The 23,953-nt window shown below is 53.0% G+C and overlaps 1 protein-coding gene across 2 annotated transcripts in view; it reads left to right on the top strand.

Moving 5' to 3' along the window:
• The window catches only part of SLC4A3 (solute carrier family 4 member 3), a 29,339-nt gene that overhangs the window by 1,126 nt on the left and 4,260 nt on the right, over positions 1-23,953 (top strand). The window contains exons 2-18 of one of the 2 annotated variants that reach the window (XM_009987266.2): positions 197-353; positions 3,813-4,147; positions 4,597-4,739; positions 5,326-5,537; positions 11,508-11,659; positions 12,287-12,467; positions 12,999-13,134; positions 13,238-13,412; positions 13,809-13,905; positions 15,681-15,865; positions 17,942-18,155; positions 18,472-18,693; positions 19,024-19,172; positions 20,618-20,812; positions 21,260-21,466; positions 22,081-22,170; positions 23,737-23,903. In XM_009987266.2, coding sequence (XP_009985568.2) covers positions 197-353; positions 3,813-4,147; positions 4,597-4,739; positions 5,326-5,537; positions 11,508-11,659; positions 12,287-12,467; positions 12,999-13,134; positions 13,238-13,412; positions 13,809-13,905; positions 15,681-15,865; positions 17,942-18,155; positions 18,472-18,693; positions 19,024-19,172; positions 20,618-20,812; positions 21,260-21,466; positions 22,081-22,170; positions 23,737-23,903 — 3,017 coding nt within the window. Of the gene's footprint in view, positions 1-196; positions 354-3,812; positions 4,148-4,596; positions 4,740-5,325; positions 5,538-11,507; positions 11,660-12,286; positions 12,468-12,998; positions 13,135-13,237; positions 13,413-13,805; positions 13,906-15,680; positions 15,866-17,941; positions 18,156-18,471; positions 18,694-19,023; positions 19,173-20,617; positions 20,813-21,259; positions 21,467-22,080; positions 22,171-23,736; positions 23,904-23,953 lie in introns of both variants that reach the window. The other variant, XM_086615644.1, reaches the window with a different exon arrangement.

Genomic DNA, 23,953 nt, shown 5'->3' with positions numbered 1-23,953 from the left:
CGGCGTGGAGGCTTCTGAGCTGTTCTGGGCCCTGGTTTTGAGCAAACCTGTGCTTCTAAGTGAGAAACTATGCCCCAGCCCTGTCATGGGGAGCCTGCTGCTCCTCAGCAAGCCCAGCACTGTTCACAGGGCATGAGGATCCGGAGGGCTGTAGGGGTCTGCAGTGTTTGATTCTTGTCTGGCGATTTCTGTGCAGGGTAGAGATCGCGCAGAGAAAGCCTCTCCTGGTGCCGAGGACGATGAGGACTTGGATAAGACTTTGTCAATCGAGAGATTTGGGGACCTGATAAGCAAGTCAGCGTCGAGCGATCTGGAGAAGCAAAGACGCAGCTACAGTGAGAGAGATTTTGAATGTATGTAGGTTTGAACCGTTGTACCCACTTCCACCCTGGCCGCCAGCCCCCGCTCAGCCCCACGTGTTCTGCAGCCTGGTGCTGGGACCCCGCAGATTGTGTTAGCCTGCTATTCGCTTCCTCCTTTCAGAGTGTTCCCAAAGTGCTATGTACACCCAGTTTAGCACCAGTGCCCACGGCCTCTTCTTAGTCTGTTCCCTGTTTTCCCTGTCCCCGCAGGCATAGCTGCTGCCCAGCCCACACCGCAGCATAGCTCAGCCCGGGGCATTTGCTCACCTCCTCACCCAGCATTGGAGACCTCCGCAGCTGCTTCCCCCATGTTGAAATTTCCAGTTTGAAACTATTTTTCTTCCATATGACTGCAAAGAAACATCCAAACATGGCCAGAAGCCAGGCTGTCCTCCCCAGTCTGAAAGCAGATGGCTCCAGTCAGACATGCCTGTGTATTTCTAAATAGCAACCGTGAAATCGTCAGGCTTATCTGCTCAAAGGATGGACTGCAAAATAAAAATGGGGTGTGAATTTAAAACGCTGTAGCTACATCACCTGAACTCCTCTGATCAGCATATTTATTCCTCTAACTGCCCTTCCATGGTGAAGGCCACCAGTCTGCCCAAACTCACTTTGGCTGTAAAACGAGAGTGTGCCCACAAGAATGGCCACAAGCTATTGCCTGGTGTAGATGGGTCGTGTTAGCTTGTAGTAACAGCAGTGAAGGGCAGGGAGAAGAGGCCCCTGGCCAGTTGCCTGCTTGTGTTGTGGACAAGTAGCAATGGTTGGGAGAGTTTCCTGTTCTCTGGCTCTCCAGTCAGGTACTGCTTGTTTTCCAGCTTAGCTTTGATGGGATACAACCTCGGGAACATTATGTTCCAAGTACATCACCAGGCTGTTTTCTGCTTGGCCTCTCATTTCCAATGGCTGTTGTAAAAGTTTGCTGGTAACAGTCTATCACCATAGTGCACCCCAGCTGCTACTTTCTGCTTGTGTCATTTCTCTGCAGAGGCTCCATTCAAACAACTTTCCACCTGAGCACACAGTCACTCGCGCACACGGCTACAAGGGGCTAATAGCTTTGCTGTGGGTTGAATACCTGTCCTGCCCTGGTAGGACTTACCTGCTCAGAAGCTCTGCTTGTGTGCACAGGTGTGTGGGTTGGCTTGGAGGACACGGATGATCTGCTTGAGCATGCATGGCAGAAGCTTCTTCGGAAATCTGACTAGAGATTTGTACTGTTTGGGTTTGGTTTTTTTTTTTTTCTTAATAGGAGAGTCTTTCTTTCTCAGAATCAAGCTTGTTTTCCTCTGAGCTCCTAATGTATCCCTGTTATCTAGGACTACGTCAGCCCTGGTTATCAGCAGTTTTATGCAGTTCATATTCATAAAGCTGGAAGATCTGGTTAGGTCATTAGACTTCGAAAGATAACATACCAGCCCACAGAGTTGAATGCTCTCTGGGTTTAGAAATGCTTCCTGCCCATTCAAAGCTAGGAATTCCTAACGTGTAGGCTCTTCCTTCTGGGGTCACTATCCAAATTACTTTTTCATATCTCTTGTATCAAGTTCACTGAGAAATGTAATCAAACATCTTGGACACTGGTTGGGCAATAGCTTTCCATACAGACAGGCAGAGCAAGAAAGGTAAGGAGGGCAGGGGCTGGGTACGCAGGAGTTGTGGGAGAACAGGGAGGAAGAACAGGGAGGCATGAAGCCTTTTGTGTTTGGGAGAGGTATGTTTTTCCCACCTCCAGGCCACCCCAGTGGAGATGTGATCAGCTGACATGAGGGGTGCTGAGTGCAGGAGTGAAGAGCAGTGCTCCTCTCTTCTGTGCCAGATCAGCCACTTGCCATCACTGCCCTTCCCTGCAGCCTGAGGCTTTGGCTTCCTTCTGATCCAAAATGCAAACGTTTCCACCTTGGGCTGATGTGAACAAGCCAGAAGGGCAAGATGGGCTGTGTCCTCACCAGCAGCTTTGTGCTGTAGAACGAGCAATGTGTGTACAGTTGAGGCTTTCTTTGCTTCTTCTGACATTCAAAATTCATGCCTGACCTACCCATGGCGTGCAGAGCAGTGCTACGGGAGCACGACAGCGGGGCAAGAGGGCCTTTCTGCCAAAACCTGTCAGTGAAATAGGGTACATCTAGTTAAATCAAAGAACTAGAGAACACTTTGGAGGAAAAAGTTGATAAAGAGCCCAAACTCTTTCCAATTTGCAGATGTCTGACCATTCCCAATCTCCTCTAATCTCGTCACAAGCCTCTCCTGCTGAACCAGGGGGGTGTGTGAAATATCCCTGCGGTTCCCAAGGGGGGAAACAAGGGAGAAAAGACTTGAGAAACCAAAGGAAAGGAAACATGACAGGAGAACAATGAACCTGCCTGGCTCTCCCAGGGAGAAGGTTACAGCTTCCATTGAAAACGTCCTTTGAAGGTAGTTTTCACTATAAACAGATTTTGCTGCCATGTCACAGGAAAGCTGGGAAGGAACCAAATCAAAACAGACTGGAAACAATTCCTCAGGAAGAGCTGCTGAGCAAAGCCCCCTTGCGAAGCGGCTGGTGCCCCCGTGTTTTCAGCTGCTCCGGGTGCAGCCCCAGGTCTGTGCATCCTGCAGACCATGGATGGGAGACTTTGTGCCTGCAATAGACCTGGCAGAAAAGGCTTTCCTCTCTCTTGCAGGGAGATGCTGAGCTTGCCCTGTTCCCTACATGGTGCATTATCATTGTTTTTGAGTGAAGGCTCAGAAATACCATTAATTTCTTCTCACTCTGTAATTCCCACGACACTCAGGTCAAGCCTGTATGAATTTCTCTTTGTAGATTAGTTTAAAGAGAAGTCCTCCTGCCCTGTTTTTTACCCTGGTTTTTAAAAGGCAGCCTCCTAATTGAACCTGCATTTCAGAGGCCGGTAGGCACAAGCCCTCACAGTACCTGAGATGTGGACTTCGGTTGCATCTGCACTAAAAGGCTTGGTCTGTGGTTCCTGTGGGTATGCAGGAGGGACTTTCTGTCAAAACCTGGAGATAAATAAGGTGTATCTATTTAACTCAAAGTAACACTAGGCAGGAAAGAAGTGTTTGTAAAGGGCCCGAATCATGCTTGTTTGAGAACGAGAGAAACATTTCCCCATACTTAGGAAGGGTATGGTGCCTCTGGCAGGCCACCACAGCTCTATATAGCCATGGAAATGGCTTTTGTCAGCACTGGGAGAGGGGTCCTGCCTTCCCCAGGGCAGTGGAGCTTCCTTGGGCTGGTTTGGCTCTGCGTGGGGGCTGCCTCCCCAGCCACCCCAGGCTGGACACAGCTTGCCGCATCACTGAAAAAGCTTTGCTATGTCCCTGCGGGCTGGTGGCTCTCCTTGCCCTTCCTGGCCCTTGATCTCCAGACCATGCTGTTTCCTGGAGGGGCGCCTGGCAGGTTCCTCCCAGCCTCTTCCTGCCCCTGACTCTCTTTTTCTCTCTCAGTCCACCGCCAAACCTCGCACCACATCCATCATCCCCTTTCCACTCACCTCCCTTCTGCCCTCAAGTTCCAAAAGAGGCCCCCCCGTGCCAGCAGAAGGAAAAAAAGGAGGAGGAAAAAGAAGAAAACCTCAGTACCCCCCTCAGAGGTGACCCCCACCATCCAGGAAGAGGACGAGGAGGGGGGAGAGGACGAGGAAGAAGAGGAAGAAGAAGAAGAGGAAGAAGGAGAGTCCGAGGCAGAGGAGGCCCAGGAGAAAGAGATCTCTGCAGAGTCTGAGGGCGAAGCTCGTGGGAAGGACACATCCCCTAAGCTGGAGCCCCCAAGCAAACCAAAGGCAAGGCTAGGGCATCCCTACCTGGACAGGGCTTGGAGCCTGGGGGGAAGTGGAGGGAGAGTCAATGCCGGGAGGGTGCCAGAACGTGTTGTGAAGGGGGAAGAGGTTGTGTCTGTGGAATATTGTGGGAAGAGTGGGTTTGTGCCTACCTAGCAGAGACAGATGCTGGAGGATGGTGACAGATAAGCCATTGCCCAAGGTAGATACTGGGGAGGATGTGCATGACTGTTTTGGACTGTAAGATACATGGGGGAAGATCAGTGTGGCTGTTCTTAGGGTGTATAGGATATGGAGAGGCTTAATATGGCCAGTCCCAGTGTATGAGGCACGTGGGGGAAGTCGGTGTGGCCCATTACAGGAGGTGGGGACATGGGGAGGATCTGCATGTCAGGGACTGGGTTGAAGGTTGCCTGCCCCGGCTCTTGCTCTCAGGACTGTTTTCTCTGCAGTTCACCATCGGCAGTGATGAGGAGGAGTCCGGCAGCGCTCTGGCCCCCGCACAGTTTCACGTGGAGGAGGAGTGTGGCATCCTGTCCCCCATGCCGCGCTTCGCCGACCTGCTGCAGGACAAGGGCCCTGCCTCCCTCCGCAGGTAGGGGAATGTGTGCTGAGCTGCCTGCCACTCTCCCCAGCTCAGGGTTGCTGCACAGACCCTGTCCCCGGGAGCAGCAGCTGTGCCCAGCCCGAACTCTCCTGCTGAGCCAGAGGGGACATGGGGCCTGGAGGGAGAGTGGCTGCAAGCAGCACGGCTGCTCCCCACTGACACAGTCACTCCCTGGGACTCCTGTGACCTCCTTGGGTCTGTGGGATCCCTGGGGTGCGGGTTTGGGGGCACTGGGCTGCACACATGGAGTCCTCTCTCTCCCAGCCAGCTCGCGCTGTCGTGCTGACCTGCAGGCTGGGAAGCCCCAGGAGACTCGGCCGAGTCAGGGGACCACGAGGCCATGGACTCAGAGGTGGGCTCCCAACACTGACCTCCAGCTGATGCCACTCTGTGGTGGGGGAAAGGAGGTGTAGAAGGGACAACTTTTAGGTGTTGGGACAGTTGACTCCTGGCCCTCCTCCTTCTCAAGGACTTGTTGGTCAGGGCTTGGCCGAGGCACCTCAGCCCCCGAGAGGGACTAGTGCCCATCCTCATGCACCTCGTTCGCTGCCATTGGTCCTTTTGCTTCCTACAGCCTCCCCGGGCCTCGGGATCGTCTGTCTCGTGGGTGGGAGAAGCGCAAGCCCTGGGGCCAGGTGGCGAGCGGACAACGGGTTACCTACGACTTGAAGGAGAGGATGTGCATCGGCAGCATGACCACGCTGGAGAGCGCAGCATACCAGCGCGTCCCCACGGACGAGGCCGAGGCCCAGATGCTGGCATCTGCTGACTTGGACGGCATGAAAAGTGAGGCTTTGTTACACTGCCTACGCCACTAGCGTGCGCGTCCCTGCTTCTCCCTACTTTGCCCTCTCCCCTGGCAGCTCCAGGCAGGGTCTTCAGCCTGCCCAGAGGACTTGGTCCTGACCTCTCTGTCCCCCAGCCCCTGCTTTTCCAGCCCTGGCTCCTCTCTGTCGGCTTTGCAGTGTCCGCAGCACCAGTCCCCGTGTTTCCAGCACCTCTACTTGCACCCACCCCACAGACACTTGCTCCACCACCTACCCCGCTGCCCTCTCCGGTTCGGGGCTCCCTGCATTTCCCTGAGACCTAGCTCTCTCCTCTCCTGACACACTTTCCCAGTGATCAGCCCTCTGTGCGACACGCCAGCTCTGGCATCGCAGAAAACCTGAGGTGAGGAGCCTTCCCTCTCCTCTGCTGTCCTGGTAGAGAGGCGTCTGCCCCCTCCGGAGCGCCTGGCAGGGAGACTGCCCTGTGTGCTGCGCCAGGGCAGACAGAAGAGACGTCATGGAAATGCACGCTCCGGGCCTGAGGACATGGAGAATTCAATAGGTTGCTCTGCAGGCTGGAGAGGGAGGGAGACACCGGAGGGGAGCGAGGGAGAGAAGCGGTGCTGCCTGCACAGCCTGCCTGTCCCCGGGCCATGGGCATCACCGCGTCCCTGGGCAGCTGATACGAGACCCCTGTGGCAGAGTGTGGATCTTGCTCCCAAGGAGCTGGAGGGGCAGCCCCCCACAGAAGCATCCTCGGGTGCAGCCAGCCTTCCCAGCACCTCATCAGTACCCAGGGGCTGCTGCAGCCGGCACCTCCATGCCCGGCGAGGAGGGGAGCGAGGCAGCGGGGCTGGCCCCAGGGCTGCGGTGAAGCCCCCCGGCGGCAGCTTGCTTTCCGCAAGTCAGCCTGGCCACCCCGGCCCCTCCTCTGAAGGGGGGTGACTCATGGCGCCTGACCCCTGACCTTCGCAAGGACAGAATGACAGCCCCGAGAGAGAGAGAGGCGGCAGCGAAGGAATTGGAAGGGTGCAGCAGCCCGGAGGTGGCCGTAAGCACCTGCGTTCGCAACTCACTCGGCTATGAAGACTTTGATGAATTTGCCTTCAATTTTGAAGACTATGATTTATGGGAGGCCATCAGAAACCACCTGGGCTACCCAGGTGGGGAGCCCACCTGTAAGTACCGGAGCAGTGACCCCACGGGTGCAGCTGTAGATCAGAGTTCCCCAGCTAAAGTGCGTATCCCCCACCCTGTGCTTGCTGTCTGCACCCTTTCTGTGTCAGGTTGGTCTCCCAGGCTAGAGGAGGTATGGTCTGTCTCACCGCGTGCCTGGGGACCCCGGAGGAGCTGCCTGGTGTCTGTGTGTCTGTCCAAGGTCCTTGTACAGATCTGTGTCGTGGTGCTGAAGTGCTTCCCTGTTTGTCTTGCTTGAGCAGCTCCGGAGGCAGCTGTGTTTTGCTGTTTATGCTTATCAAGATGTGGTCTGTGCCGTGGCCAGAGAAAAGGCACCTGCTCCGAGGGGTGTGTAAGGACATTTCCCCTTCCATCTGTGGCACAAGGTGACAGTGTGCTGCTGCTATCTGTTTGCTGGAATTTGAGCCGAGCTGTGGATCCGACAGCAGCAGTGGGTATCGGGTTCTTGGCTCTGCACCGTAGCCTGATGCCTGGAGGAAGAAATAATCTAGTCCCTGTGTCACAGCTTGAGGGTGGCTGTGAAACTAGCTAATGGCAGGCTGGCCGGGGTGCCTGGAAGGAGGGAAAGAGGAAGGAAGCAAGAGTGGGAAAAGCAGGGAAGGAGCGAATAGGAGTCTCGAGAGCAAAGAGTGTCTTTCTGTTCTCTGCACCTGTTTCCGTACTCATCCATTCCCTGCAGTGAGCTGACATTCTGAGCTGTCCTGGGGACCACGCAGGCACTGGAGTCTCGCTCCCACCTCGTACAGGTGGTCCTTCCTTGGCAGATGGTGCTAACTCATAGTTAAAAGATGGCTTTGTGTTTCACCTTGAGAGTGATGCTGTTCATATCCACAGCTCTGTGGCGGCTGCCCAGATGTCCTCATCTGGATCATGTGTTAATTTTCCATGGGATTTTAGGAGCGCACGTGGGAGAGTGATGTGGTCCCAGGACCAGCCCTCTTACTGGCTTTGCACACAGGGGTGGGGAGGCAGAGTGCTTGCAACAGGGACTCAGGATGCTGCGGTTCAGTTTCTGGCTCTGCCACAGCCTCTCTGTGTGATCTCAGGCAAAACACTTCATGTCCCTGCCTCTCAGTCCCAGCATCGTGTTCTCTTTCTCAGCTGGCCCATCTTTACAAGCCTTCAGGGAAGAAATATCTGCCTATGTGCTTCTGCAGGCACCAGCGAGTGAGGATTTGCTTCTGGCTGTGTCTGCTACTTGTTACCGTAAATTGATAGACAGTATAATAGCAGCAAAGTTCAAAATAGAAACCTGGAGCAAATTGGCTCCATCAGCTGTCCCGAGCTGAGCAAACTGTACATTAAAAGTGTGAGAAATTGTCTCAAGTTCACCCAGGAAAGGATGGCTGTTCTTGGGAAGGTAGAAGGGGCAGATAGCTTCTGCAAGGGGTGAGATATGCATCACTTATAAAGTGGGGAAATTTGGCTTGCTCGCAGTTAACACGTTCATTGATTGTTCCAGCTAATACTGCATGTGCTTGAAATAGGGTGTGCTGTACAGTCAACTCTTAATTATTTCTGCACAATGAATCTACACTGTGGATTAATCCTGCAGAGAGATGTGGCAGAAGCAGAGACAGCAGAGACACCACAGTCAGTTCTGTGCAGAGCCAACTCACATCCAGCCAGTGCCACTTGCCCAGCTATATACTCCATGGCAGTACTTCTTCCAGGACCAACTCAGATCCAGGGGGAATTGAGTAGCTTTGGAGCAGAGTAGAGTCTTTGTTGGATCAGAGGTGGTCTTCTTGCACTCCTTTTAGTGTTTGGAGCATAGGGTGTGCTGTGCAGGGACACCTGGGTGGCAGCAGGGATGAGCTGGGGTCCAGCTGTCCCCATCACATTGAACTCAGCATCAGCCAGGAGAGACCTGGGCTCTGCACAGGACAGGGCAGTAGCTTTTTCCAGAAGCCAGCATAGGGTTGTGACTTACTGTATGTTGACTAACATTTAAATATTCCCAGAGATGGGGTTTCAATCTCTTTTTTTCTTGCTATAACTTAACCATTTAAATACATGGGAAGTGTGCACCTTCCCTGCGATGCCAGTTGAGCAAGTTGCTCTCTAGTACTGATACAAATACTCTGATGCCTCTTTCTGGGCTTCCTGCTTGTGGATCGAGGGTAATGACAGGAGGAAGGCAGGAGTTAACTCACGAATTGAAGGCAGTCGCCCACTCAGTTGGACTGACTGGCACAGGCACTCTGGGGCAAAACTTTAACCAGTGCAAAGCCATATTTGTCATCTTCAGATTTAAGATAGTGGAAAAGGGACTTGGTTATCCCAAGAAATCTGGCTGATCGAGCCAACATGGCAAAAAGATCTTCTGGAGGAAACTGTAGGAGACACTGTGTGGGAGAGTGACATACCAGTTTGTTGTAGTGGAGCCACCATAGGAATCGTGCTCTGTCCTCAGACATTGTCACTGTCTCATGCTCTGCACCTGGGGAGCGCTGGACAGGAGGTACAACAAGAGCTATCCTTGGCTGCTTCGTCTCACCCTGGGGAGTCTGGCTTCAAGCAAAGAGGGCAGAGCTATACCCTGCACACATCACCCTTTGGTCTCGGTCGAAGATCCCATCTTGAGTAAGGATCCCAGACTTCGAGGTGCTTACTTGGGCTTGACTTTCATGTGGGGGAAGCACCAGTCTGACGGGACTCGGAAGGGCTCTCTGCAGAGCAGATTGGAGCACTTCAGCTGGGCTCTTGCGTGGGACTCCCAAAGCCAGTGGCCTCTTCCAAAATTAAGCTCATGCATCCACCTTGTCCCTATGAGTTGTCTTCCCCAGCTGGCATCTCAGTGGCCACAAGCACTGTCAGGGGAGAGCAGCAAGTGGATTGTTCCTTTCTTCTGTGGGGCTCTGGAGGTGTGCCTTCACCGGCTCGCTCTGAGCCTGCAGCACTCCAGCTCTTGTTCCTGTCAGCGAGTGTGGGAATCACTGGAGATGCTGGCAGGAAACTCGGCTCCTTTCGTTTCATCTGTCCTCCAGCTGTTTGGTGGCTGAGGCTGAACACCTGTGCCTGCTTTCTAGAGCTGTTGCTGAAAAGCACTGCATGGCAGGTTGGCATCGCCACGGGGCAGGCTTGATGCGCTCTGGGTGAGCACTCTATCTTGCTGGGCAGAGCGTCCTCCGGCCCTGTTCTTCTGGGGATACAGTGAGAATGAGTCCCAGGGTGCATGGGAGAATCAGAAGCTGCAGAGATTGGAGCAAAGGTGCCAGATACCAAGATCATCCGCCTGGTGACCCATTTGTTTATGCATGAATCCACACCAAGTGCAATGAAGTGGCTGCCGTGCACGCGGGAAATGAGAAATCCATGCAAAAGTCCGAGGAAGCCCCACACGTGCACGGCTCCCAGAAACGTTCGTAGTGGTGGGCAGTTATTGGCACCTATCGATGTTGCAGTGTAGTAAGTGGAGCAGGGAGGAGTCCGTCCGTCCGTGGGACGTGCATCAGCAGGGCAGCCAATGGGGGAAAATGCCCTGAGGCTCAGTATTGATTCGTTTTATATTTAATTTAGCAACCCAGATTTCCAAGGAGCAGGGCCATGGTATGCCTGGCCTGATGCTGGGCTGTGTCTTTCCATGCCAGAGATGCACAGATATTTTCCTGCAACATCAAAGAGACCACTTGGCCTTCAAGCCCAGTGCTTTTTGCTACCTCTCATGGCCTGAGAGCTGCAGGTCTTGAAGCCAAGTGCAGAAGGGTATGTGGAGCCTGAACATTCATCCCAGCCAACGGAGAGCTGCCTTAGTCCCTGAGGGAGAAGACCTTAGCTTTGCCTTACGAGCAGGACCAGCAAGCTTCCATGGACCAAAGCTAGGCAAAACCCCTGACTTAGTGATCTGCCTGGGGGAGCCTGCCCATCCTGGAGCTGGACTCTGAGGCTTTCTCCATCCCATGGGCTGTCTGTGCTGACGAAGATACACTTCCTGTCTCTGGGTAGTGTCCAGGGAAACTACTCTCCATGGTGGGCTGTTGCTCAGATGCTGTTTCTCTGGCATTGCAAAAGGGGCTGTCACGGTTGTGGCTGGGTTTTGGTGGGCACTGGCTAGCCAACAGCACTGGTAGCTTGGTGGTGATATGTAATGCAGCCTCAACAGCCTCTCTGGAAGCATCAGGAGGCTTTGATTTGGCCAACCGAGCTCTGTAACGCAAACCTTTCCGAGAGCATTACAGCGGCACTGCGGATCATCTAGAAACAGTGATAGCTGAGGTTAACTGCCCAGCCTCTGTGCCGGCCCTGCGCCGCACTGTTATCCCACAGTCTCATCACACAATTAAATAAAACAGTCATTGATATTCCATGTGTCTCCCAGACCACCAGCTAAATATCCTTCCTCTTCTCCACCCTTTATGCTTGCTGAGCACCAGGCCTTTCTCCACTGGGAGAAATAAGCCCCAGCCAGGTGCCTGCCTGCGCTGTCTGGGTGCAGAGCTGTGCAGACAAGGCTTCAGGTTGCTTTTCGTTGAGGGAGTATGGAGAGGGTTCATGCACCATGTATTCACGTACCATGAATAAAAGCTTCTGCAATGATGCTCCAGTGTATGCACAGCCTGGGAGGAGACCTTCACCTTGAAGGAATTAGCTCGCAGATGTCTAGAAGAGCTGAAAGTAGGCAGATGAGGCAGGAAGGATCTTCAAAGGTCTGGAGGATGATGGTGAGTGCTCTAGCTGCCAGGGCTTCGCTCGGCTGAGAGAAGGGTGGGCTTGGATATGTTTCCCTGCCAGACAGTGTGTTTCTGCTAGACAAACTGGTGGTCTTTTTTTCCTTTTCCCATGTCTTCAGGCCACCGTTTTGAAGATAACCCTGGTGTGAGGAGGCATCTGATGAAAAAACCATCTCGGAGTCAGATCACCAGGACAAGCAAAAAATTAGCATCAACTCCATCTGTCAAGAAAAAGAAGAAGAAGAAGAAGTTGGATAGAAAACCCCATGAGGTATCCATGTGCTGTCCTCCCACACTGGTTCAGAAGCCATAAATCAGGACTAGAAACAGGCACTTTATAAAGTGCTAAATGTGGTTTCAATATAATGAATTCTTTACATGACCTTGGGGGTCACATTTCAAGCTCTTATCCGTTATCATGAGGGCTGAAAATACACTTTTTTCAATGAAAGCAGAGATTTCTCGGAAACCACAAAGCTTTGACCTTAGGAAAGACATTAAAAAGTCAGACAAATGATAGTGCTGTTGTGGAAGTTGACAGCACAGTAACATCACCATCTCTGTTAAGTGGGAAATTTTGGGGGAAACCAAGAAGCAGGCAGAGGGCAAAATTGTCACATTTTGGTACAAAGCATTGCATCATTCTCTCCTCCGCCCGTACCATCTGACTTGAAGCTTTCTGGTGCTCCGTGTGCTGATGGAAGCTCCCGCCACAGTGCCAGTGATATGTGTCCTGGCTGCTTGTGTTCACTAAACCTCTGGTTGACGAAGGTGGTCTTGCTCAGGCAGCGCTTTAGACCAGGTGGTACCTTGAGAACTAACCTGAGGCTTTCTGCGTATCACCGTAGAGCTGCGTGCGTCAGGGGAAGTCTCATGTCCCTGCTGTAATTCACACTAGGTGTTTGTGGAGCTGAATGAGCTGGTGGTGGATAAGAACCAGGAGATGCACTGGAGAGAGACGGCCCGCTGGATCAAGTTTGAGGAGGATGTGGAGGAGGATACAGCAAGGTGGGGGAAACCCCACGTGGCTTCACTGTCCTTCCGCAGCCTGTTGGAGCTCAGGAAGACAATTGCCCACGGTGAGTCAGGAACTGCAGGCCAGGGTTTGTGTCTTTCTCTGGGTCAGGTTTTGCTGGACAGCTTCTGTCACTGTTTGGTCCCTCGCTGGAGACGGTGTTGTGCTTTATCTGTGGAGACAGACCATCCTGCAGCCCCTTTGCCAGGGTTTGCATTAGCTCAAGGGTGTCTGTGTTGGTTCCTTGCTCTGCTCTGCTGCTCTCAGGCACGTAGCAGGTGCAACACTCAGCTGTGCCTGGGCCAGCAGGTCTTGGACCCATCTTTCGTGTGAAAAGGCAAGTTTGGTCAGAGTGGGAGACCAAAAAGAGAGATAGATACCAGAGCTACCAGTGCATCTTGGAGCTTTTGGGTTCTCCTGGGACAAGGGTTTACAGAGAGGACATGAGACACCTGGACTTGAGGTGTTTCTCAGCTGAGAGAATCTGTACCCCAACCAAAGCCTGGTGCCTGGTGGGACGGCCGTGTCCCAAGAATGTTCGTGCAGTGAAGAGCGCTGCACACTAGGAGCAGGGCTCTTCGCTTCCTGCTGGCAGGTGCCGTTCTCCTTGACCTGGAGCAGACTACTCTGCCTGGCATTGCTCACCTCATGGTGGAGACCATGATCATCTCTGACCAGATCAGAGCAGAAGACCGAGCCAACGTGCTGCGTGCTCTACTACTGAAGCACAGGTGAGTGGCATGTGGTTGAGAGCTGCCAGGGCTTGGGGCTTATCTGTGAGCCCCAGGTGGCAAGGGAGGCGAGTCCCCTTATGGCCACCACTCTCCCCCTCAGCCACCCCAATGATGAGAAAGAGGGCTTCTTCCCAAGAAACCACTCCAGCTCCAGCATGAACTCCATTGTGGGGAACCACCACCACAACCACACCACCGACACCTGCGTGCCCCTCATGGGGGAAGAGCGTATTGAGATGGCTGACCCCAAGGCCAATGAGACTGAGTGCAAGGAGGTGAGGGTGACATGAAGGTTTACTGCTTCTTTTTCTACACCCTTGGGACAACTGTTGGCCAGCGGCAGCCCTTAGTGCCCACCTCTGGGCCCTTTCACAGGGGGCCTTTACTTGCAAGGGCTGAGCTCCTCTGGATCACCTGGAATGCTGGAAATCAGGTCACTGCATTACAATTTTGGGACCTAATTTCAGCCTCACGCTGTATGCAAATGTGTGCTTGAGCATTGCAGTGGCTACAACAGCCCCGGCACTTGCAGGGTGGCCTTTTGCTGTGAGGGTGTCCTGCTCGTGAAGCAGGCAAGCCCGGCTGCAGATACAGCAGCAGGGTGCAAGGCTGTGTAGGGAGACCAAGGCATGGGGACTCCATCCTTACTTGTTTGTGTTCTTCCCCAGCAGAAAAACCCACATCTCCATAACTCTGAGGGCCACCGTAAATACCTGAAGCTGATGGAGAAGATTCCTGAAGATGCAGAGGCCACAGTGGTCCTTGTGGGTAAGAGGCAGCATGTAGAGTCCCCCGGTGCCAAAAGCAAGCAGTTGAGATGCTGATCTGGCTCCAGCTGTCTGTGCTCTCCCTCCCGAGGGGTATTTGGACATCTTGTATGTGTTCCCAAAGCTCAAGTGGGGAGGGAGCATGTACGCTCTCTCCTTTGGTAATAGCACATTTTGTTTGTCTGTGGTAAGTGTGAGGGGTGCCAGGGTAGTTCCTTTCCTAAATTAAGAGGTTGGTAGGCACTGCTGCTGGGAGCTGGGGCCCAGCTTAGAGGAGAAAGTCCCACCAGACTCACCAGAACATCCCATTTTGCAGCTCAGAAGTGGGTAAGTGGTGCCCGAGGGGCTGATGGCCAGGCACTGACTGCCAACGGGCCTGGGGCTGTCCTCTGACCACCGCTGCCCTCCACCTGGCCTCTTCACACCTGGCCAGCAGCTGGGCCCTACCCTGGCCGGTGTTGGTTGCTGGCCATGTGTTCCAGGGAGCATTGAGTTGATGGAAGCAGGGCCTGGCTGGTGGCGAGGTCTCGGATATCGGCCATATTGGTCATAGGAGACATTTCCTGGTACAAGAGGGCTGTGGGTGGGCTGGCTTGAGCATCAGTGGGCTTGGTGCCTTCTGACCACAGTAGTAGTCCTTCTCAGCACTTTGCTGGCATTAACATCTCAGCGAATATAGCTACGCTACAAGCAAAGTAAACATCATTGCCTATCCAGTAGATGAAAAGCTCTGGCAAAGAGGCTTGGCAGCTTCACCAAGCTGATGCTTAACCACAATGAGGCCAAATCAGCTTCATAAACATGCTTTGAGCACTCAGATAGCCTGGTCATTTCTTGAGGTAAGGCTGTGCCTTGGAGTTCGCTTGGCCAGTCAGATGGCCCAGATTTGCCAGTCTAACACAGAACACCGCTCTTTGCTGGATGCGGATGGCAGAAAGATCAGTAATAATGCCAGAGAAATACAAGTATTCAATAAACCTTTGTGTTTGGTATAGGAAGGAAGCAGCTGGTGTGCTGGAGGATGCGGGAGTACTTCCCAATCTGCTAGGAACCGAGGAGGCTGCCAAGCATTGATGAGATGTGGACATTGTAAAACAAACTGTGCAGTTTGCACCTATGAGTCTTCAGAGAACTGGCTTGTTTTCATCTGAAAAAAAAAATAATTCTAGGAATACAGGGAACATACGAGAAAAACAGAAGAAAGCTCATAGCATCAGTGCTCAAGAAGGGAAGGACAGCACTCCAGTACCTATAGGTTGTTTAACCTGACATCCTTCCCAGCCAAAATAACGGCAGAGCTAATATGAGATTCAATTAATAAAGAGCTAAAGGATAAGAATGTAATTATTGCCAAGCAGTGAGGTTTATGGGAAATAGGTCATGTCAAGCAAACCTGATTTCGTTCTTTGATGAGATTAGAAGTTGGTTTGATAAAAGTAACATATAAAAGACTTCCTTCCATAAGGCAGTGGCTTAGTGGAAAACAACCTTCTAATTTAAAATTATTCCTTTATAGTGTAAGTAAAGCCCATCCATAGGAGATTAAGAACAGGCTAACTAGGAAGCTAAAGAAAGTAGAACTGCTTGGGAATGGTTGGTGAACAGGGGACTTGGAGCGGTCCTCAGCAGGAAGCTTGATGCTGTGTCAGGGGTCTGGAGACAAGTACGGGACTGGAGGCCTGGTGGGAACCTCCAAAATCTGTTTCCACTGTTAAAGGCAACACGGTACAGCTCACCTCAGTGATTAACTCTGCTCAAAACATTGCCTCCTGGTAGGTTGTGTGCAGTTCCTGGAGCAGCCAACTATGGCCTTTGTCCGACTAAACGAGGCCGTCTTCCTGGAATCTGTCTTGGAGGTCCCAATTCCTGTCAGATTCATCTTTGTGCTGCTGGGACCGAGCCAGGCCAACATGGACTACCATGAAATTGGCCGCTCAATCTCTACCCTCATGTCCGACAAGGTGAGGAGCTGATGGGCAGTGATGCACAGGTGAGGGAGCTTCGGTAGCTCCTCCTGGGTAGCCCTCCTGGGATGAGAGGGCTGAGACGTGCTGTGCTAAGGCCCGGGTGCAGCGGGCAGGTGCGAGCACCTGGGATTTTTAAGAGCAGCCTGGCTCGACCAAGGTAGGATTTTATTTTCCAAGAGGGAGGGAAAGATAGGACAGACGCTCGGCTGGGTGAAGAAGAGGGCTGTACATAAAAGCAGGAGCAAAGGACTGCCCAAGGTTGTGTTCAGTCAACGTTTCACAAACAGGGAGGAGGGGGGGGCCGAGCGGTGCCTATGCCCATGATGCCTGACCCAGGCCATACTGACAAGACCCAGCAATGCCTGGGGACTGTTCTTCAGGAGTTTGGATGGAGCTTTCTAGCTGAGTCCCATGGTTGGGGCATCCATGCAGAGGAGCACATCCATGCAGAAGGAGAAATGAAGAGGCAGAAAGGTTTTTCTGCCAAATGTGTACACTGCTAGAAGTCTCCCATCTGGCTAGATGGCAGGAAAGTGAAATTCATTATCCTGGTAAGGAATTAAAGGCAAAGAAAAGCCAATCTGAGCATCTACTGCATACATCCAGGACAGGAAAATCAGAGGCTCACAGGGTCCTCCTGGCTGGTGCCACGTAACTGTAACCAAGTAACAGACCTGCCTGTCCTGCCACCGGTGCACAACTGTCTCTGAACTAGGGACAAAAAAGTCTGCTCAGAGCAGGTGAGTTGTGGGCAACAAGGGCTCCCAGCTGGAAGATCCCTTCCCAGGAGTTGCACAGGGCTCAGCTAGCACCATCTTTTGAGCCAGCAGAGGTGAAATGCCATATTCCAGCTTCCGTGCTGTGTTTGTGGGCTGATCTCACTTATCTGAGCCTCCACTCCTCTGTTTGTGGAAGAAGGGAGCCAGCTGCAGCAGCTGGGGCTGGCCATAGCGAGGTTACACAGCGGCTGGCGCCGTGGAGAGAGTACAGTATCATTTACAGTTTGAAGCTGTGGCTCCAGGGAGTCTGTGTGCTGCAGGGACCTGAGCTGTCCTCTACCTGCTTTACAGGCTGTTCACTCCTTCATCTTCCTCCAGCCCTTTCTCTGCAGGCTCGTTCCAGAGGCAATACAGCACTTCCCCCATTTTGCCAGCACCTCTCCTCCCATTTGCAGTACTGCTGTCCCCTCATGGTCTCCTTGGAGTCCATCCTTGTCATCTTGCTGTCAGGAGTTTCTCCCCTTTTCTGCCTGGTTTCTCTTGCATGACTTTCCTCATGCTTTAAACTCTTATTTTCCTTCCCTCTGCCATGTTTTACATTTTTATGTCCAAGAGTCTTATGTTCCCTGCTCACGTTTCTCATACCTGGTTCTTGTGATTTATCTGCAGTACTTTAGGGCTCCACCAGCTTGTCTGAAAACTCAACCCAAGATCAGACCAGGCGGGCATCAGTCTGTTGAGGAGTCCTAATTTTGAGCTGCAGGGAGAGGGGAAATCTTTCATCTCTGTGGTGGCTGGCTTCTGGCACATCTCTGAGCTGAGCTCAGAACGAGAGCCCTGCAAGACCAAGCAATGGCATGCGGGGCTTGTAAAGACAAGGATCTTGGCCTGATGCAGCCACAGTGACCTGGTGCGAGCAGTGGCACAGGCTGGCCAAGTGTCACATCCAGCCTAGGGAAAGAGAAGCATCAGGCTAGCTGGGAGGCACAGATCTGAGTTTGTTTGGTGGAGAGGTCCCACGAGGGGCAGGGGCACCTCGCGGAGTGTGCAGCTGGCAGAGATGCTACAGGAGCACCATCTTGGGCAAGAGCAGTAAGACTTGTGGGGAGAAAAGCAGGAGCAAGGAGATCACTGAAAAGGATGGATAAGGTAGGGAGGACAGACATGGGATTAGGTGAGACATTGGACGATTGGACAGGAGGGATTCAGGAGTCTGGGTCACAGAGTGGCAGTAGTGCGACTAGTAGTTGGTTGAGGAAGTGGGATGTTACTGTATCGTTGTGTTTCCAGGCTGTAGATAGCAGTCTTGGTCTGAGCCTTCTCCCTCTCTCTTTTTCCCTGCCCTTCCCAGCACTTCCACGAGGCTGCGTACATGGCAGATGACCGTCAAGACCTCCTCAATGCAATCAACGAGTTCTTGGACTGCAGCATTGTCATCCCCCCATCGGAGGTGGAGGGGAAAGACTTGCTCAAATCCATTGCCACCTTCCAGAAGTTGCTGCTGAGGAAGAGGAAGGAGAGGGAGCAGAAGTCCATGAAGGAGGGGGCTGTCCAGGAAGCCAAAGGTCTCTCCACTCACATTTGGGCAAAAGAGTTTGTGCCTAGTGCCCTGCGTGCCCCAGTGGGCGCTCCCCTCACCGAGCCTGGCAGAGGGGTGAGCGGGGCCAGCTCTGGCAGTGGGTGATGGGGAGGGGGGCAAGGGGAGGCTGGGCGGTGGCCGCGGGCAGCTCTGGGGCCAGCTGGGACGTGGCAGTGGGATGTGCGGTCACAGGGGGTGCACCAAGTGAGCGCCGCTGGAGGAAGGTCTCCGTGGCGTACAGGGGGAGAGGGACGACCCGAGGGCGCTCCCCTGCTCAAGCCCTGCCCTTCTTGCCCCTCCAGAGCTGTGTGAAGCGAAAGCTGAGGAAGAAGAGGAGGAAGCTGAGGATGACCCTTTGAAGCGGACCGGGATATTTTTTGGAGGTCTGGTTCGGGACATAAAGCGCAGGTACCCCAAATACCTCAGTGACATCAGAGACGCCTTGCACAGCCAGTGTCTCGCGGCCGTTCTCTTCATCTACTTTGCTGCTCTCTCTCCTGCCATCACCTTCGGGGGACTCCTAGGTAATGGGCCTGCTTTCTGGTCTGCTCTTTGCACGCCGGGACACTGGCTGTGTCTGCGGGACGCTGTGTCGGGGTGGGCTGCGGTGCTGCTCGCTTGGGGAGAGTGGCAGTGCTGCGCCTCGGCTGCTGCCCTGTCCCCTCCCCGCCACTCGGCCGCTCCAGCCTTGGCTCCCGGGGCTCCCTTGGCACTCCCTGCCCAGCGCAGGGGACCTCCGGCTGATGGGACGGGGACCTGCCACGTCCGTTGGGAACTGTGTCTGCAGCCTGCCTGCCTGCGGTCGCCGTGCCTGCGGCCGGGCTGTAACACTCACATGTTGTTCTCTTTCCCAGGAGAGAAAACTGAGGGTCTCATGGGGGTCTCCGAGCTGATAATCTCCACCTCGGTTTTAGGGATCCTCTTCTCCTTGCTCGGAGCTCAGCCGCTCCTGGTCATTGGCTTCTCAGGGCCTCTGCTGGTGTTTGAAGAAGCTTTTTACAAGGTACATGTGAGGCAGTGTCCGTGCTTGGCACCTGCTCGCTCTGCCCTTGCTCCGGAGAGGGGGCCAGCATTTCTCAGCTCACCAGAGGGTCTGTGGTGCTGTGGACTCCTTGTGTCCTGCCAGGCGGCCCTCAGCTCGCTGGGCTAGCCCTGGCTCTACTGGCCCTTTGCAGGTCACGCCGTAGGGACTTCTGCCTCCCGTTGCTGTATCCCGTGGGCTGACACCCTGGAGGCGTGATGGTGGTAGCAGCTCTCCTCTGCATGCTGACTCTGAGGGGAGCATCGTCCCCCAGCCCTGTGCTGCAGCCTGTCCTGGCACAGTGAGAGCTTGTTGTTGCATCCTAAAATACTGGTCTGTGATACTTTCGTGTTCTTGTGGTCTCCTTTGAAGACCGTTTCACAACTTCTACCTGTGTCCACATTTCCTTGTATGGGAACCCAACAGCGTTCAGTGTACCACCCATTTGGGATGTCCCACGTACATTACTACCGCTTCTCAGGATGAGCCCAAGGGTGTGTGCAGAGATATCCTGGCCAACCAGGATGGACATGTTTCTCGCTCAAGTAGCTTGACCTCTCCACTGTTAAAAGCATCCCTGTGTCACTGTATCTTCAAGCAGCGGGCCTAATTCTTCTCCTTTTTTCTGACTCCTAGTGTGTCTGGACTTTTAAAGCATGTGTTTTTCTACAGCTAGATTTTCACCTCTGTGTGTCAAGGGTTTGGAGTTGGTGATGCCATTGCACAGTGGGAATTTTTCTGCTCTCCTGTGACAGCACTTCTCACTGACTGCCCTTGCTCTGCCCAGTCATTGGGTACAAAGGTGTCCCTCTGCCCCGTGCAAGGGCACTGTCTGTGGCGGTACCAAGAAAGGCCGCAAAGGGAGGGGTGTGATTTGTGCCCAAAGTAGTTGATGTTGCTGTGTGTGGATGAGCAGAGGCAGTGGAGATGTTCTGTTCTGTGGTGGCAGCCTGGGGGCTTTTCTCCACACGCGTAAGGCTGTGTTTGTACAGGGCGCTGTCTGGCACCATGCCCCAGCTGACGTAGCCTTTATGCAGCAGGACGTAGCAGGCTGCTCAGGCTCTCCTTTGCAGGGAACAGGCTCGTGTTGTTGGGTGCGTGGAGCAATGGAGAGCTGTGTTTGAGTAATGGCACCTCCGTATGGGTGGGATGGGGAACGTCATCCATGGGATGGCTTCAGCAGAGAACGAAGGAGGTTCCGTTACAAAGACTGGAGTGGTAAAGACCTGCTTGGTGTCAGCTGGCTGGTGTTAATTCAAAGTCTTCAAATTTACCTGTGATTCCAGCCCTGAATTCACTGTTGCTGTGCTGGATGCCCGAGCAGATGTGGATGCTCATTTCCAGGAGAGTCTTTTATCTTAATGGGGAGCAGATGCGGGAGGCATGCCTGAGGAGCCAGGAGTAACTCCTTCCCCTTTCCATTTCAGTTCTGCCAGACACAAGGCATTGAGTATCTGACAGGCAGAGTGTGGATTGGTTTGTGGCTCATCGTCTTCATCTTCATTATTGTGGCAGCTGAGGGAAGCTTCTTGGTGCGCTACATCTCGCCCTTCACCCAGGAGATCTTTGCTTTCCTCATCTCCCTCATCTTTATCTACGAGACCTTCTACAAACTGTACAAGGTGAACCTTCCCCGGGGAGATGGGCTGCCGCGTCTCTCGATCCCACAGGAACCTGCTGCTTTAGCATACAGGAGGCAGGGGAACCCGGCCAGCTCCGCCACAGCTTTCCTAGGCGTTCTGCAGAGCAGTTCTTTGCTGGCCTCTCATGCCCCAGCTCAACTGGCCCCTGTGCCACCACGGAGGCTGGCAGGACGAGCCCTAACATCTGTCTCCCCTTCTCTTCCTGCAGGAGGCATTAAAGAGGGGCCACTTTTCTCTCCCTAGCCCTCTCCAGCTGGGTAGGTTGCGAGGCGAGGTGACGGATGCTGGGATTGTCCGTGCCCACCATCTACCGCCCTCACCTCTCCACAGAGCAGGACACCTCCTCACCCCCCTGCCCCCAGTAGTGAAGGTCCCCCCTACCCCTCCTTTTGGTGACAGTGCCTGCTGCTTTTCTCACCTGCCCAGGTGTTTGCAGAACATCCTCTGTTGAAGTTCTACCCACCGAACGCACAGAGCGGCCTGAACGCCAGCATGCTCTCTGCGGATGCGATGTCACTGGGGATCAGGATGCAGCCCAACACTGCTCTCCTCTCCCTCATCCTCATGCTAGGCACCTTCTTCATTGCCTTCTTTATGCGCAAGTTCAAGAACAGCCGTTTCTTAGGAGGAAAGGTGAGAAGTTTGTGGGACCCAGATGTTAAGGACGAGGGACACACCAAACAAATAATGCGTCTTGCTAGAGCTCTTTGTTCTCCAGAGCATTGGGACTGTCCTCCAAAGAAACACCAGCAGTCCCTTAAATACCATGCAGAAGGGGTGGTGCCCTGACCTAGGCTGCAGACCAGATGGTGTTGATGATGGTATCTGCACTGTCCTGCTCCAGTGACCTTTGCTGAAAAGCCCCCTGGACATTGGGAAAGCTCCTTTGGCTGGATGTAAATCTGTTAAACTAGAATATTGGAGGGAGAGCATACAGCTTGTTCCCTTTGGACATCTCTGTACATGCAGGGCATCTGTATAATACCTGGAGCACCATCCAAATAGGCCAGTAGGAGCAACTAGCCACTCCCTTAATAGTGTCTGGAGGACTGTGTGTTCTGTGGGCAGTGGGATGTTCAGCCCCATGGGCCATGGCTGAGTTCCCTTGTCCTGCTTATCAGCAGGGCCCAGGTTTGCCATGGTGCCTGGCCCCATCTGGGGCTTTACTTTGCCCCAGGCTCCCTGCAGCAGGGTGGGTGTGCAGAGCCAGGCCCTTCCCTTCGCCAGCGAGGGTGTTTGTTCTGCAGGCTCGGCGCATCATTGGAGACTTCGGGATCCCCATCTCCATCCTGGTCATGGTACTGGTGGATTACACCATCACTGACACGTACACACAGGTAGGCATCAGCCCAGCAGTGATCCCCGTGCCATCGTGGCCTGCTCTTGTGCAACAGAGGGTGGTTGTGTTTCCTGCCTCTTTAGTTGCAACAGCGCAAAGCAAACAGAGACGCCATCCTCGTCCTCACTCCCACGCTGAAGGGAAGCTCCAAGTGTCTCGCTGAGGCTGACACCAGAGCTACAGGGACCAGAGTGTCCCTGGTGTCCCTTTGATGCTCCAGCTGTTAGTAGGAGAGGCGTTAGGGGACCGGAGAGATTCAGTGCAGTTAATTCCTTGTTCGTAACTCTTAAAACTTGCAGTCAGTTGGCAAGACATAAATTGGTTACGTACACTGAAGGGGGTGGCGTGTAGTGGTTCCAGTGGGGTACTTGTCATGGGCTTAGTACTTAACATATTTATGCTCTCCCTGACTATAGGCCGCTAAATATTTTAATCGCTTTATCTCAAACACAACGATCTCTTTCCCAGTTTATGAACAAACTTCAATGTTATAGAACAAACCCATCTCACAGGTTTCCTTTCCCCTCACCTTTTTTAGTAGATGTGTAGTTATATCTTTTTGTTTCGGTATTTCTTTCAGCTAACATCAGTGATAGAGTGAAAAGTAGCTCCTGTTCAGCATGCAGGTTTTTTATCAAGACAGCCCTTAGGCTTAATGGAATCTAAGTGCATTTTTATTCATTTAAATTTCAATGAAAAATCTGGTTTTATCAGATGTTAGTAAAATCACACACTTTGTTACATCCTTTTCATACCCTTCTATGCTTCTACAATTAACATCAAAAGCATTATCATTTCAGTATTAACTCAGCATATGTACAAAGCCTTCTGAGAAAACAGTGCTTAGTTACACAGCTTAGCTCAAGTACAAGCATTCCAGAAATATTATTCATACTTACGCTGATTAACATAAATGCAAATCATAAATTCTCCCGGCGTTGCTCACGCAGGCACACAGCAAGAACTACTGTAGAGCAGTGGAGAGCTGGGAGTTCAAATGCTGATGAACACGGGGTCGGGACGACGTACAGCAAGGAAGGAGCCTGTGTGGTCTCCGATGGGAGCACAAACATGATATTCCCTCTGAACGTGATGAGAGTGAGGTCATTGCCGGACAATGTGGCCAGTTCTGGGATTCACACTGCAAAAACAATATCGGGAAAATGCCATAGAAAAGGCTTGGAAAGTCTGGAAGGCCACCTCAGAGAAGGGTAGGCGGTTCAGGACACTTAATTTGTCCAAGCAGAGGTCAAGGAGCATTTTAACCATGCAAGCACTGACATGGGGTTGAGGTTCCTAAGGGAAGACATTCCCTTGGTCTCTTGGACAAAAAACAAGGGCCTTACAATAGCTGAGAGGAAATGAGACAGGCTCGTGTTAGGAGACATGGGATTTTTGGCACTGAAGGGGATTATCCATGAGAAAGTCCTACTCGGGTCAGGGTGACTGTCCCATCATCTGAGGCGTTCAGACCAGAGAGGATCAAGGCTAGTCCTGTGTGAGGCTGTGGGCACGTATGTATTGATGAGTAACTAACTACTGGGTTTTGCGGCTACACCACCAGAAGCTGAATGTTCCCTCTGGCCTGTCGGTTACATCTCCTCACAAGCGTGGCTGGTTCATTCACCCCATGGGCAGCAGTGGGACCTTTCCAATGTGGATGATGTTTGCCTCTGCCATCCCTGCCCTCTTGGTCTTCATTCTTATCTTCATGGAGACACAGATCACTACGTGAGTACCTCCTCCGCCAACACAAACCATCACTAACCCCTAGGCAGGCA

This window comes from Tauraco erythrolophus, chromosome 8 (assembly GCF_009769465.1).
Source record: "Tauraco erythrolophus isolate bTauEry1 chromosome 8, bTauEry1.pri, whole genome shotgun sequence".
NCBI classification, from domain to species: domain Eukaryota; kingdom Metazoa; phylum Chordata; class Aves; order Musophagiformes; family Musophagidae; genus Tauraco; species Tauraco erythrolophus.
Note: the sequence above shows the minus strand (reverse complement) of the source record. Positions and strands in the feature narration are given on the sequence as shown.